The 13,543-nt window shown below is 47.0% G+C and overlaps 1 protein-coding gene across 1 annotated transcript in view; it reads left to right on the forward strand.

Moving 5' to 3' along the window:
* The window catches only part of LOC139754080 (agrin-like), a 292,522-nt gene that overhangs the window by 241,787 nt on the left and 37,192 nt on the right, over positions 1-13,543 (forward strand). Inside the window, exons 6-8 of the mRNA XM_071671130.1 lie at positions 7,576-7,711; positions 9,324-9,403; positions 10,189-10,404. Of these exons, the coding sequence (XP_071527231.1) occupies positions 7,576-7,711; positions 9,324-9,403; positions 10,189-10,404 (432 nt within the window). The remainder of the gene's footprint in view (positions 1-7,575; positions 7,712-9,323; positions 9,404-10,188; positions 10,405-13,543) is intronic.

A 13,543-nucleotide genomic window follows, 5' to 3' on the forward strand; every position in this document is an offset into this window, starting at 1 on the left:
ATATAGTTTTAAAAAGAAGTTTATGGCGGCTATGTAAGTTATAGTTTTTAATACTCCTTGTGCCACTTTTAGAATGACATCTTCCCGTCGTTATTTCTTACGAATTATTTGTATACATAGAAACGAAATTTGAGGAAACGATTACCGTACTTATTCCACAAACACAAATTTGTCAATTGTCCCCCAAAAGTGCAAAGTCTCAAAGAAAGACTTTCCTAGAAAAAAAAATTAAATTGATTTAGCCTATGGAAAGTATATGATCGCCGAGAATATAATAAAAGGAAAAATTACACAGGAAAAATGTCTAGGCTGAAAATATATTATATCTTGCGTCACAACAAATGGTTCAATAAAAGATGAAATAGATTCGGGAAGGAGGCGTTTGGCTGTCAACACCCGACCACATAACCACGCCGTCATAACTCCTGTGAACATGTTTTCGAGAACGTAAAACTCACAAAATTCATGTATGATATTTGTCTCTCATGCCACTGTAACTGTTCTCACAACTCATGTTTACAACCTTATTATCTTTTTTTTTTTTTTTGTTTTTGTTTTTTTAGGTGTGATTCCTCTCGTTCATAGTCAGATTTACGGAGTTTCACTCCGTCCAACGTAAATGCTACGCTTGACTTACGATCTCGGTCTCTCTGGGTATCGTAGGAGGGACGAGATGACGACATGTCGTTGCAGTCAGGGTTGTGATTTCGTAATGGCTTTGTGAGCAACCAACCGCGAATTACTTTTCCTATTAACTCTTATTATGTGTTGTGTGGAAGTGTAGTACCAACACCAAGTGCCAACACCTTTTCTCACAGTGATTTTGTGACTATTATGTGTCTTCTTTTGATCTTTTAGAGAAGGTAATGATTCCTGCACTTTCACATGATACCCTCCAACTGCCAGGACTCGAACCCAGGACCTTTTGCGTGTCAGACAGGAACGCTAAGCTAGCCTAGCGTTTAGAGTTCCCATCTACCACGCAAAAGGTCCTGGGTTCGAATCATGGCTGTTGGAGGGTATTATGTGTTCTATGGAAGTCCGCTTTCATATGGACTACTTTCGTGCATGAATAGGTTTTCAAGTACAGTATAGAATTACGGTCCTCAAACTAACAAGCAGTTAGTATACTAACCTTCGACAACTGGCGCCTTTTAACCCTAACTAGTTCATCAGCTGTTAGATCTGGTCACGTAAAGACTAACGAAAAATGAGCTACAGCCACAGATATAAACCTCAGAATATATACATATGTGTGTGTGTGTATGTGAGTGGATGGGCCATTCTTCGTCTGTCTCTGGCGCTACCTCGCTGACGCGGGAAACAGCGTTTATGTATATCTGTAATAGAAATATTTACGTCACAGATATGAAATCCTTATCCCCCCCCCCCCCCCAAATTCTCTTATTACACCTGTTGAGCAGGAGAGGACCCCTTGTGGAACTCCAATTACAGCTGTATATACATATTTTTTTTCCTATCGCCAGTGCAAAATGTATTTCCTGCATCAAGTTCCCCATTGGAACCCGCTCCCGCGGAAACGTCGGGAAATGCACCTCTCAGGGAGGGTCGAGTGTGTTGCTCGTGGAGACTAGCGATGCCTGGATGGGGACGAGTAATGGGGCAGCGAGGCGTTGTTCGGTGGTCCTTGTTGTGAGGGGTTTCTGGAGAGGCGAGGGAGGAGGAAGAGGAGGTGGAGGTCACGTCTTTGTTGTCTTTGACGGGGAGGACCTGTGGATAGTTGAGAGAGGGAGAGCTGGGACGTTGTCTCTAGGAGGACCTGTGGGTAGGAGAGGGAGAGAGAGAGAGAGAGAGAGAGAGAGTTAGGACATTGTCCTTAGAAACCTGTGGGTACGAGATGGCGTTCGGGCATTGCTCCTACGGCCCTGTGGGCAGGAGAGGGAGTTAAGGACATTGTCTACGTCGTCCTTCAAGTGAGAGGTTGGGTTAAGGGCGTCGTTGCTAGGGACCCTGTGGGTCATAGGGAGGATTTGGACACTGAGGACGTGCGGTTGGGAGGAAGGATCTGTGGCCTCGTGGACTGGAGACGGACTGTTGTATCGGACCCGTGAGAAGGAGAGGAATTAAACTTTCCATCCAGGTGACCTGTAGATGGAACGCAATGTATCAGGTCTCTGTTTTAGTGACCTGTGGAATGGAGACAGGGCGAGGCACTTTGCTGTTGGACGCAGTGAGTAACGAAGTTGTTCTCTTTTTTATCATTGTGGGAAGGTGTTTGTTTGGACGAGACAGATGTTCCGTTGTAGGAAAGATAGGCGTCTGTTGTTTTTGGTGGTCTGCGGTAAAAGACGGGAATTCAAGTTCTGAGGGGCCTTTGCTTTGTGGTGGGGGGAAGCGTCTGGTCCTTTACCGCGGTTGGACCTTTGAGGTGGAAAGTTTGGTATAAAGTATTTTTGACCACCTGTATGTATATACAGGGATCAGTTTTTTTTCTTCCATTGGGCAGCTTCTGGGTTGCAGGTAATCAGAACTTTGTTGTGGGGGATTCGAACGTGGGGAAAGGAATATGACCCTGTGTTTTAGGGGCTAGCAGTTAGGAGAGAGAGGGGGCGGTGTGGTGTGGTGTGTCAAGCACATGTGTGGTTCGGGTTTAGGGGGGGAGCGAGGCCCAAGAATAGACGAAGGCAGGTCCCTATTGTGGATATCTGTCAATGGAGGTGAAAGCCAGGTCAGCGAAGGTCTTTCTTTAAACCTGTGGGCCAGGAGAGAGAGAGAGAGAGAGAGAGAGAGAGAGAGAGAAGGTAATATCTACCGTGAAAGCCTTTGAAAGGGGAGGATAGGGTGTTTAATACTACGACCTACAGGGAGTAGGAGGAGGAAATTAGGTCTTCCGTGTGGAAAATCTGTGGAAAGGAATGATAGGCAGGTATTTACTGTAAGGGGACGTGGCAGAAGGACCTGTGGACAGCACAGCATATGATCCTTTACTGGCTTCCAGCGTTGCTTAAGGAGTAAGTGTTCAGGTCTTCCCGGGTCTTCAGAAGTAAGAAAGCGAATGAAAAATGCGAGGCGCCAAAGAGAATGTTCTAGCAGGAAGACGTCAACACAGACCTGGACTGCCATCCGGCACGGAGCACCGTCAGTTTATATGTGTATACGTGAATGAGCGAAGAAGAGCAAAGCAAAGGGATGATAAATATGAGGAATATGAGGATATCATAGGGCAGGTGTATGAAGGATATACAAGACCCCCCCCCAAAAAAAAGAGAGAAAATCTGGTAATTCTCAAAAGGATGTGCGTTCATGCCTAAAAAAAAATTATATAAATTTACGCTGGGAACAAATTTGTGATGACATAGTTAATGGATTTTCAAGATAAAAATTGTGGGGGGTTGCAAGCTGGGGCGTCCGGGATATAGAGGAAGGATCTCAAAAGATCCTTACAAAGGAGGCGCTCCTGCTGGGGATCGTGTGAGATGAGGAGGAAGAAGAAGAGGAGGAGGAGGAGGAGAAGAAGAAGAAGAAGAAGAAGTACTGCCGTTGAGTTCTTTGGTGGAGTTCTTTGATGGGGAGGAAGAGTGGAGGAAGACGAATCGTAGCAGGGAGGAAGATGGGAAAGGAGGAGGAGGAGGAGGAGAGCACCACCTGAGGCGGGGAGGGATAAGGTTGCAAAGGAGTGACATTGTTGTCGTCCATAGCGCTTCCCTCCCCCACTGTGGCCCGAAGGTGAGACGGAGAGTCGTCCATTGTTGAGCATCAGACTGCGGAGAGGACCACCTCCCACCACCTCTGGTCTTTATGGTCCCGGACCACCTCCCACCGCCCAAGGTCTTTATGGTCCCGGACCACCTCCCACCGCCCAAAGTCTTTATGGTCCCGGACCACCTCCCACCGCCCCTGGTCTTTATGGTCCCTGCCGGAGATGTGGGTGTTTGTAGATGCGTTATTGGTGGGGCACTCACGATCATATATATATATATATATATATATATATATATATATATATATATATATATATATACGTGTGATTATTGCACGAAAGTGCACTTGGGAACTTGTCGTATTTCATTTCCTTTTGGATATATATATATATATATATATATATATATATATATATATATATATATATATATATATATATATATATATATATATATATATATAGTGCAGCTTCTGGCTCAAAAACGTTAACAACAATCCATGGGGCCTGAGAAAGAAATCCAACTTGATGGCGCGAGAAGACGTTTTGCACAGGTGTGTCATCGGTGTGTGTTGAGGGCGAGGGTGGGAGAGTGTGGGCACGTCCCGCATCACAGGAATAATCCTGACACGTGTATTGGACTCTTGATTGGTCGAGTGTATTATGGTGGTTCTAGCTTGACTTTGACTGGGTTCAAAACTGAGCCCCTGGCTGGTGATAGGCCAAAATCTCAAACCACCAACCACGTACCTGATCACAGTTTATGTTTGCGATCGTAAGCGATACGAGACCATGACTTGCTAAGTTTTCCACAGTAGACTCTGATTGTAGGGCAGTGGAGCCATCCGTAACTGGCATTTCATCTGAGAAATACGTCAGGAAACTTAATTCTTGTCTGTAATATGTCTTCGCGTCGATGTTTACGCTCCTATCTTTTCAATAGTCGCTACGTCGTTTGGTTATGTATTGTACATTTTACAGTCGTATTATCGTACGTAGGAAAGATCGTTTGCTGTAGAAAAAAACTTGTACGTGCATCACTGACAACGTGGAGCTATGTCGCACGGGTGGCTTAAAGAATTCACTGATCCAATTTGGCTTCAATCCTGTTCTTCCACAGTTGCAGTGAAATTTACAACCTCACGTAACTGTCACAGCTTCACAGCTATTATACCGTCCATAGGGTACACCATGAACTTGTGTACCACACACACACACACACACACAGAGTTTACCGTGCCAGTGAGCGACATTAAACAGGAGGCGGCGGGCCGGGCCGGGCCGGCCACACAGTGGGGTGTGGAGACGTGTGTGCAGGGAATCCAATCCTCTCTTGCTTGGACGATCACCTTGACAACCTCTCCAGCCCTAAGCATTACATACCCCTGCCACACACACAGCTTACACCCCTCCCCCTTGGGTGAGGGCCAGCCTGGGCCACAGCAAGACACAGGGACACAGCAAACAGGGCCAGGTACTAATGGACATCTTCCAGTATAATAGTGATAAACATGATGACGGAACAGATAAAAAAGCTGCTGGAACAGATAAAAGCTACCCCTCCTTCGTTGATATCCTTCGTGGTGAACTATATATATATATATATATATATATATATATATATTGTGTGTGGCTGATCTTGCGTGAGTGATTCAACAACAGGTCAACAGCGACCACTTCAGCTGCCCCAGTGCGTAGAGCAGTCCTCATCATGAGAACTGGGAGGATTTACGCCATTACGTACCGCCTGTATAATGTTGTCGCGAGCAAATATTGTCGCATGGCATTGTGTTGGGTTCGGTTTTATTTATTGCCATGTTTTCTTGCCACGATATCTCGCCGCCAAGACGGATTCAACCCCGTGCAGTAGCGCCATAAAAAAAAAAAATTTTTACGTTTCTGGTCATGGATTATCAACTAAGCTCCTGGAAAATATCCGATCATGAAAGGTATTTGCGAAGTAAGAGAGAGATCCATTCACTTCTTATTCTCTGGTATGTTATTGGCATGTGACGGGTCGTCCGTCACAACTTGTTAGGCTGTTGAGCGTGACGCGGTGATGTCACCCCGCTTCTCAAGTCTCACTGTGGTGTGGTGACAACACAACACAGCAGTGTGGAGGAGGTGTAACCCCCCAACATATGCTGTGAGAACACGTATGGTCGTCTTCAAATTACATTTGAACAGTTGAAGATGATGATCGAGGTTGGTTGGTTGGTTGGGTTTTTGTTCTGTCGTGTGATGGTTATGAACTTGACACTAAAGGTCTTTTATGCACTCCGGCAGTCGAAAGGCTTGAGCTCAAGCCCACATAACCCAACGAGCGGGTCATTCATTATCCACCCGATCCATAAACGTTCATACGACGGGTCGGGACGCACGTGCATAACACAACACACCTTTTGAGAACGTGTGCGAAAATTGGAAACTGGTGGGTCTCTCTCTCTCTCTCTCTCTCTCTCTCTCTCTCTCTCTCTCTCTCTCTCTCTCTCTCTCTCTCTCTCTCTCTCTCTGGAATGCGAGACTAGCTCGCGTGCCAGCAAGATTAAGAATATCCACCTTGTGCTCTGTACTTCACACGTCTTATATACAGGAAAGCAACGAGTGGGTTCAGATGTTTAGAGAAACGCGTGATTACGATAGACGTTTAAGTTTGGCGAGTCTGACTGAGGGTGATGCGTTGATGAGCCCGTCCAGAGCAGCTGACACACACTTGATGACGCACCCTAAGCCATATACCTACGATCAAGCGCCACCCTCACGACCACACACCTACCCAACCACACTCCTGGCACTGCTTGCTCCTTTGAGGTAGATATAACCCCAAGCCGTTGATCTCCGTCCTCCGTGAAGCCTCAGGAGTTGCTGAGGGAATGCAGGCATAGGCCGACATCGCAAGCTCGGGCCAGTGGTGCATTATAAGCGACCTGGTACCGGAGGAGTCGCTCGAACGAGGTGTTGCCTCCGGTCACTCTGACCAGACCAGCCCCGGGCGCTCGACACGAAGCCGATCGTCAGGTCATGTCTCTCGTCGATTTCCCGGCGGCCAGCGACTGTCACCGAGACACGACCAAAGCCACTGTAGTCGCAGTGCCTCAGTACTGATCCCTGCGGCGTCTCCAGCAACTCGCACAACTACTAGGATCCGGAGCTTCCACCCCGTGTTGGAAATGATTCGAACAGAGTGGGGGGGACGCCATCTGCCATCTTAAAGAAAACGGATCTGTGTCGCCGACCTCCGACCACTTGCTCAGTCGTTATGGGTTTAGTCTGAGTTAGGCATCTCAACATCGTCAGTTTCGGTGGATTATCATAAGACTTTCCGTTCGCTTACTGAGTCGCTTTTCTTCATCCTAACGTAAACGTAGCCGAAGCGCTTTTCGAACTGGTATTGCGCACGAAACACTAGGTCTCCGATGGTCGCGACTGAAACTTACTGTTTGTTGCGCTAGACTAATACTCCTCCTGGTATTTTAATCAGCCGTGTGTGTAATGACTCCTCCCCTGCAGCCTCGATGACATATGTTCGTGAAGTTAGTTACTTTTCGCTTTGAACGCACAAACTCTTGGCATATCGTAGACGAAGCCGTCTTGCTTCAAGGGTCGTACCTTCGTCCTTCAAGGATCGCGCCGTCTTGCTTCAAGGGTCGTACCTTCGTCCTTCAAGGGTCGTACCTTCGTCCTTCAAGGATCACACCGTCTTGCTTCAAGGGTCGTACCTTCGTCCTTCAAGGGTCGTACCTTCGTCCTTCAAGGATCGCACCGTCTTGCTTCAAGGGTCGTACCTTCGTCCTTCAAGGATCGCACCGTCTCCCTTCAAGGGTTCGATATTTTGGCTTCTCTTACAGATGCACAAGACTGTTCTCTCGTGATGCTAATGTACACCTCCTTCTCTCTCCTTCCACGGTGACCAGACCCGTGCGGCCACGTCGTGTGTCAGATGGGTCAAGTGTGCTTGGTGGATGACGCCAGAGTGCCAAGGTGCCAGTGTAACTCGACCTGTCCCTCCACCCTCTCCCCAGTGTGTGCCAGCGATGGCATCACCTACAGGTGAGTGAGTGTGTGAGTGAGTAGCTCTTCACTCATCTTGAGCATGCCACTAATGACAGTACCCAATATTGAGTAACTTGGTTATTCCTTCCACAGTTTAAGTTTGTCTTGTGTCGCTCCCAATCCTCTTGTGTGTGTGTGTCAAGCAAGCATATAGACTGTCTTCTTCCTCACAAACCTCTGTGTTTATATGTAATCACAAATAAAACAAAAAGTATTCTTGTAAGATATTATGATGTTTATACAGTGTCTTCATTTGTTATTGGACTTGTTTAACATTTAAGAATCGTAAATAAAGTCAGTGTTTGTTTTTTTCGTTGTTTTTCCAGTTTTATAAGATGGTAGATTTGCATAAGAGTGTTGACATACAGTGGGTCTCTCGGGACTCCCTCCTGCGGAGTTCTGTTTTCTGTTTGTTTATCGAGAGAGAACAGAACATGGATGGTGGAAAGAGGAGGGAGGGGCATTGTTGACCACGGATCCCTCCCCAGCCGATCAAAATCCCGGTCCTCAGTTGAAGTTTTGTGTCGTGTGTCATCATTATCATGGGCCTAGAATTTTTTTGAATCGTCATGGGTGATCATTCGATTCTGAAGAAAAATGGGAAAAAAAATATTTTTTTCAATTGTTTCAGACGATACTCATAGTTACACAGGATTCTGAACACTGATATTGCTTGCCACATGATCAAACTGCATCAGCTCTTTGCCTACCACATCTTACACACACACACACACACACACACACACACACACACACACACACACACACACTCGTTCAACCGACCGATAACACGCATATATCACTTTTATGACCCCACTATACCCGTGTTACGGAGTTTTCCTCTAAGACTTCCGCTTCTTCGCTATTATTGCGGTGGCAAGATCCACGTATCTGTACCATTAAACCCAACATCGATGCCATTAACTTTCTTTATATTGACGTTTATATTCACAGCCAAACTACGACTCGGTGCTGAAGTATATGTTAGTATTTTTTCTCTTCTTCTTCTTCTTCGTAGGACGTCAAACGAACTTTTATGGGAACTTTATATATGTACGGAAGTTGTATCTTGTTTTTGCGACTCTCGACGTAACTTTCAGATGCCTTGTCTGTCTCATGGCTGTACTACTACTACTACTACTACACTCTTAGGTCAGACATAGGTACAGGATGACGCACTATTTTCTATTAAGTATGACGTCGTTACGCTGGTGGATGTGACAGTTTTCGTCTGTTCTGGTGGTTAACCCAGATAGATCGACAGATTGATCATAGATAGATAGATATACCAGAATCCTAAAACCCGTACTATCCTCTTGAGACCATGAATATATAATCGAAGACGAAGTTTTCTTAGCACCAAATGATAGAAAATACGTACACCATCGCGAGATATACTGAACACTGTACGTATCTAACACAAGCGTTGGTTCATTTCGCCTTCAGTATAAGATTATCAGTTAGGTAAAGACAGTCCCTTCTGTGTAATGGAATAACTTCAACATTTAACGTGTAGGCGTTCCTCAATTACCCAATCAGTCTTTGTGTTGTGCATTAATCACGAATTAGAATCATAGAAATTCAGTTGTTTTTTCTCTCTCTCTTTTAGCAACGAGTGCGTGATGAACTTCGAGGCGTGTAAACGAAGAACAGTTCTCAGTGTTCTGTATCGCGGGGAGTGTTCTTCAGGTGAGTCATGTGTTCTTTTGATGCGTCGTTTGTTCTTCAGGTGAGTCATGTGTACTTTGAGAGAGTCGTTTGTTCTTCAAGCACTGATGTGTTCTTCAGACACTCATCATGTGTTCTTCAGGCGAGTCGTGTGTTCTTCAGGCAGTCATGTGTTCTTCAAGGGAATCTCCTGAACTTCAGAGGTCGCATGTTTTCAGGTGAGTATCGTATTCTTCAGGTGAGTCTCATGTTCTGCTGGTGCCTCGTGTTCTCCTTGTGAGCCGTTTGTTCTTCCTGTTATTAATGAGATCAACAAGTGAGTTGTGTACGTTCTTCGGGCCAGTCAGGTATGAGCAGTTACGTATATTTACTGTACACATAAAGGGAGATTTACGCTCATGGGGGGCCAGCCCATCTCTCGTCTATTCTCACGTCATACCACACGTCTTAGATTTCTGTTGTTGTCCATTTCGTCCTTATTCAGTCTCCTCCACCAGTTCACAACCCTCTCGTACCACAAAAGTACTTCTTCACAACCTTTTTTTTTTTTTTTCAACACGTTTCTTGCTCTGATTGTTCCGTCCTTACTTCTCTCGTACAACCGATGAGCGTTTTCGTCACCAGCGTGAATTAAGAACTTAAAAGGTTGTGATCGGGTTGTGATCAGGTCACCCCTCACTCTTCTCTCTTCCAAGCTGGGCAAATTCCATTATGTGTGTGTGTGTGTGTGTGTGTGTGTGTGTGTGTGTGTGTGTGTGTGTTGTGCCGCAGGGTTCCCTTAACCCCCATACTTCTTCGCACCGCAGGGGTGAACGCATGCGGCGAGGTGCGGTGCGGGTCCGGCCAAGGGTGCGCTGTCAACCAGTACGGTATGGCCACGTGCCAGTGCCGCAGGCGGTGCCCGCCCGTGGTCACGCCCGTCTGCGGCACGGACGGGAACACCTACGACAGCCACTGCCACCTGGAGCGAGACGCCTGCCTCATGCAGAGGGACATCGGCGTCGCCTTCGTCGGGTCTTGTGGTGAGTGATTTCACTAACCCCACCCGTAACTCTTCCCTTTTTTTTCCCCCCCCATATTTTTTGCTATGTTGTTCTGCCCCTTGCTGCTTCCCATGGTCCTCGTGGGGCTAACTATGTCCAGGTGCATCTGTAATCAACACTTCCGTCCCTCCCCCTCTCTCCCTTCGTCAGGATCATAATTATCAAGTTACTCTTCATTAATCATCGATTATCATGTAGCGTTTCGAGTCACCGTCTCCCCGTCGCAGACTTGGAGGGAGTAATGATCGCGTCCTGCAGAGTAACGCGTCAGAGGTTACCCGAACCCCGGGGGAGGTAAATCATGACCACGATGTCGCACGCCCGGTAGTGCACCCTCGCGCGGTCGCACCGTCAAGTAGCTTGATCCGTGACCTGGCTGGCGCGGGCGGAGGCGAAGCCGGTGGTGTCGGCGTGACGTTCTAACCAGCGGAGGGTAGTTAGCTGACTTATGAAGCCGTTAAGCTTTCACGAGGAGAACATTTACAATTCCTTTTACTTTGTGGTCCCGAATTTACTAAGATGTACGGTATAACTCGACTTTATTGCCGCAGTAAATATTCCCACAGCGCCTCCCTCCCTCCCTCCCTCGGGATCCAGCGACAGTACTAAGATCAATGCCTGGTTTTCTGGTCTGTTGTTTTGATCTATGCGGAGGAATTTAGATCAGTGGTGGGTGTGCGTGTGTAAGATAAAGAAAGACGGGGAAGAGAGAGAGAGAGAGAGAGAGAGAGAGAGAGGGGGGGGGGAAGGGAAATGTTGAGAGAGAGAGAGGGGGGGGGAGGTGGCTTGCACGACCGCGATTGAGGGACTACAACAGAAAACGGGGGGTTAGGCAGAGAAAACGGGGGAGGGGGGTTGATCGCCTTAAAAACATTATGTACGTACGTACGTACATACATTCCTACCACATAACGAGTGGCGTCTTGATGCATTCTGAGCCTTGAACAGCAGCGGAATACCACGCATCGTGCGTCTTCTTAGACGTGTGTTGTTGGACGTCGTGGGCCGACACCATAGCTGTAACGTAATCTAGAGTCCTTTTAACGTACGACCCAGACTTTACGTCAACAATGGCTACCGAGATTCTCTCTCTCTCTCTCTCTCTCTCTCTCTCTCTCTCTCTCTCTCTCTCTCTCTCTCTCTCTCTCTCTCTCTCTCCAAGCGGACCTAACAACAGTTAGACTCATTAGCACACGATGCAATCAAGTCGTTAGGTATTTTGTAAAGTATGACGTTTTCTTGCGTTGAAAAACAAAAAAGCCCAAGAATTTTCAATCGTACATTTTTTCAGTGAAGGGACGTGGAAAATCATTTTCTTTCTTCAGCACGGAGACTACGTTTAAGACGCACGGAGACCACATTTAAGACACACGGAGACTACGTTTAAGACGCACGGAGGCCACGTTTAAGACGCACGGAGACCACGTTTAAGACGCACGGAGACCACGTTGAAGACGCACGGAGGCCACGTTTAAGACGCGCGGAGACCACGTAAGACGCGTGGAGACCACGTTTAAGACGCACGAAGACCACGTTTAAGACGCACGGAAACCACGTTTAAGACGCACGAAGACCACGTTTAAGACGCACGGAGGCCACGTTTAAGACGCACGAAGACCACGTTTAAGACGCACGGAAACCACGTTTAAGACGCACGGAGACCACGTTTAAGACGCACGGAGACCACGTTTAAGACGCACGGAGACCACTTTTAAGACCCGCGGAGACCACGTTTAAGACGCACGGAGGCCACGTTTAAGACAGTTTGTGTATTACAACGTCTGCGAGGAAAACGTATCAATACTACTATAACTACTACTACTACTACTTATAGTAACTATGATAATAGTAGTGAATACAGATACAACGCCTTCTTTATCCCCCATTTTCATCACCATTATATATATAAGATATTCCAAGTGACGAGCCACGTCGATGGCCCACAGGTTTGTTGTGATGTAAGATAACTGCATCCCAGATCCGCTCAGGCAAGACGCGATGCTCCTCTGCTCTCCTTCGGCGGAGGAGCGAAGGCTCAGTTCAGAACATTTTGATCCTCTCGGTCCTCGAGCATTAATTGCCCTGGTCGTGTCTCGTCCTGAGGAGGAGGAGGAGGAGGATGGTGTGTTCCAGTGGGTCCCTCAGGTTGCTGCGTGTCGCTTGAGGAAGTTTTCTAGAGAGGCCCAGACATATACAAAGGGGTTTTGAAGAATGGGAAATGTATATTTTAAAAAACGCCACAGCCAGACGGTCGTTGGGTTTAGCCTCGTGTCTGCTGGGTTTTTTAACGTCACTTCAGAATGTTCGTCTCAGCCATTCTTTCTCATCGTCTCCTCCTTCTCCTTCTCCTCCTCCTCCTCTTCCTCCTCCTCCTCCTCCTCCAGTCGTTGTGAACCAGTTCATGATGGTTCGAACCTTGAGCATTCCAGTACGACCCTGGGGGTTTACGACGGCCTGGCCCGACCACCTGTGACCCCCTAAGGGTCGTACCATCGTGCCCAAAGGGTCAGTAACCCCTCGTGCTCAAGGGATACCTCACCGCACTGGATATCCCCGTACATTACGTCGCTGTAGATGGTAAATCTTTGCCTTCGAAACCCCACCGGATGGGTAAGACCAAATGAGAATCGGTGTAATACAATTGAAAAAAAAAAAAAAAGACTTTGCTCCTTGCACAGACGGATGGCGGTGTAGAGATGAAATCCGACAGTGCAATACGCATGAATTTGGTTAGGTATTTGTTATATACACAAGCAGGTAATACGCTTTCCGAAGAAGAAAAAAAAACGGAATGCACTTTTTAAATACTTTTCTTTATAGTTCAGACGCTTCGCTCTGCCTGCATGCAGTATAAAGATATATCGACTTCGCTGCCATAAAAGGAATGTGCAGTAGGAGTGGCCCGTAATATCTCCCATCCCTCCCTCCCTCCTCGCCCCTCGCGCACCGGAGGTTTCAATATAAAATCTTGTCTTCTGAAACTTATCAGAAAACTAATAAAACAGATACCAACAGACATGGTGTGTGTGTGTGTGTGTGTGTGTGTTGTGTGTGTGTGTGTATGTGTGTACGAGCCCTCGCCAGGGGTGGTTGGGGATGGGTCTGTGGGTGGACGAAT

The sequence above is a fragment of the Panulirus ornatus genome, chromosome 16 (genome assembly GCF_036320965.1).
Source record: "Panulirus ornatus isolate Po-2019 chromosome 16, ASM3632096v1, whole genome shotgun sequence".
Lineage (NCBI taxonomy): Eukaryota > Metazoa > Arthropoda > Malacostraca > Decapoda > Palinuridae > Panulirus > Panulirus ornatus.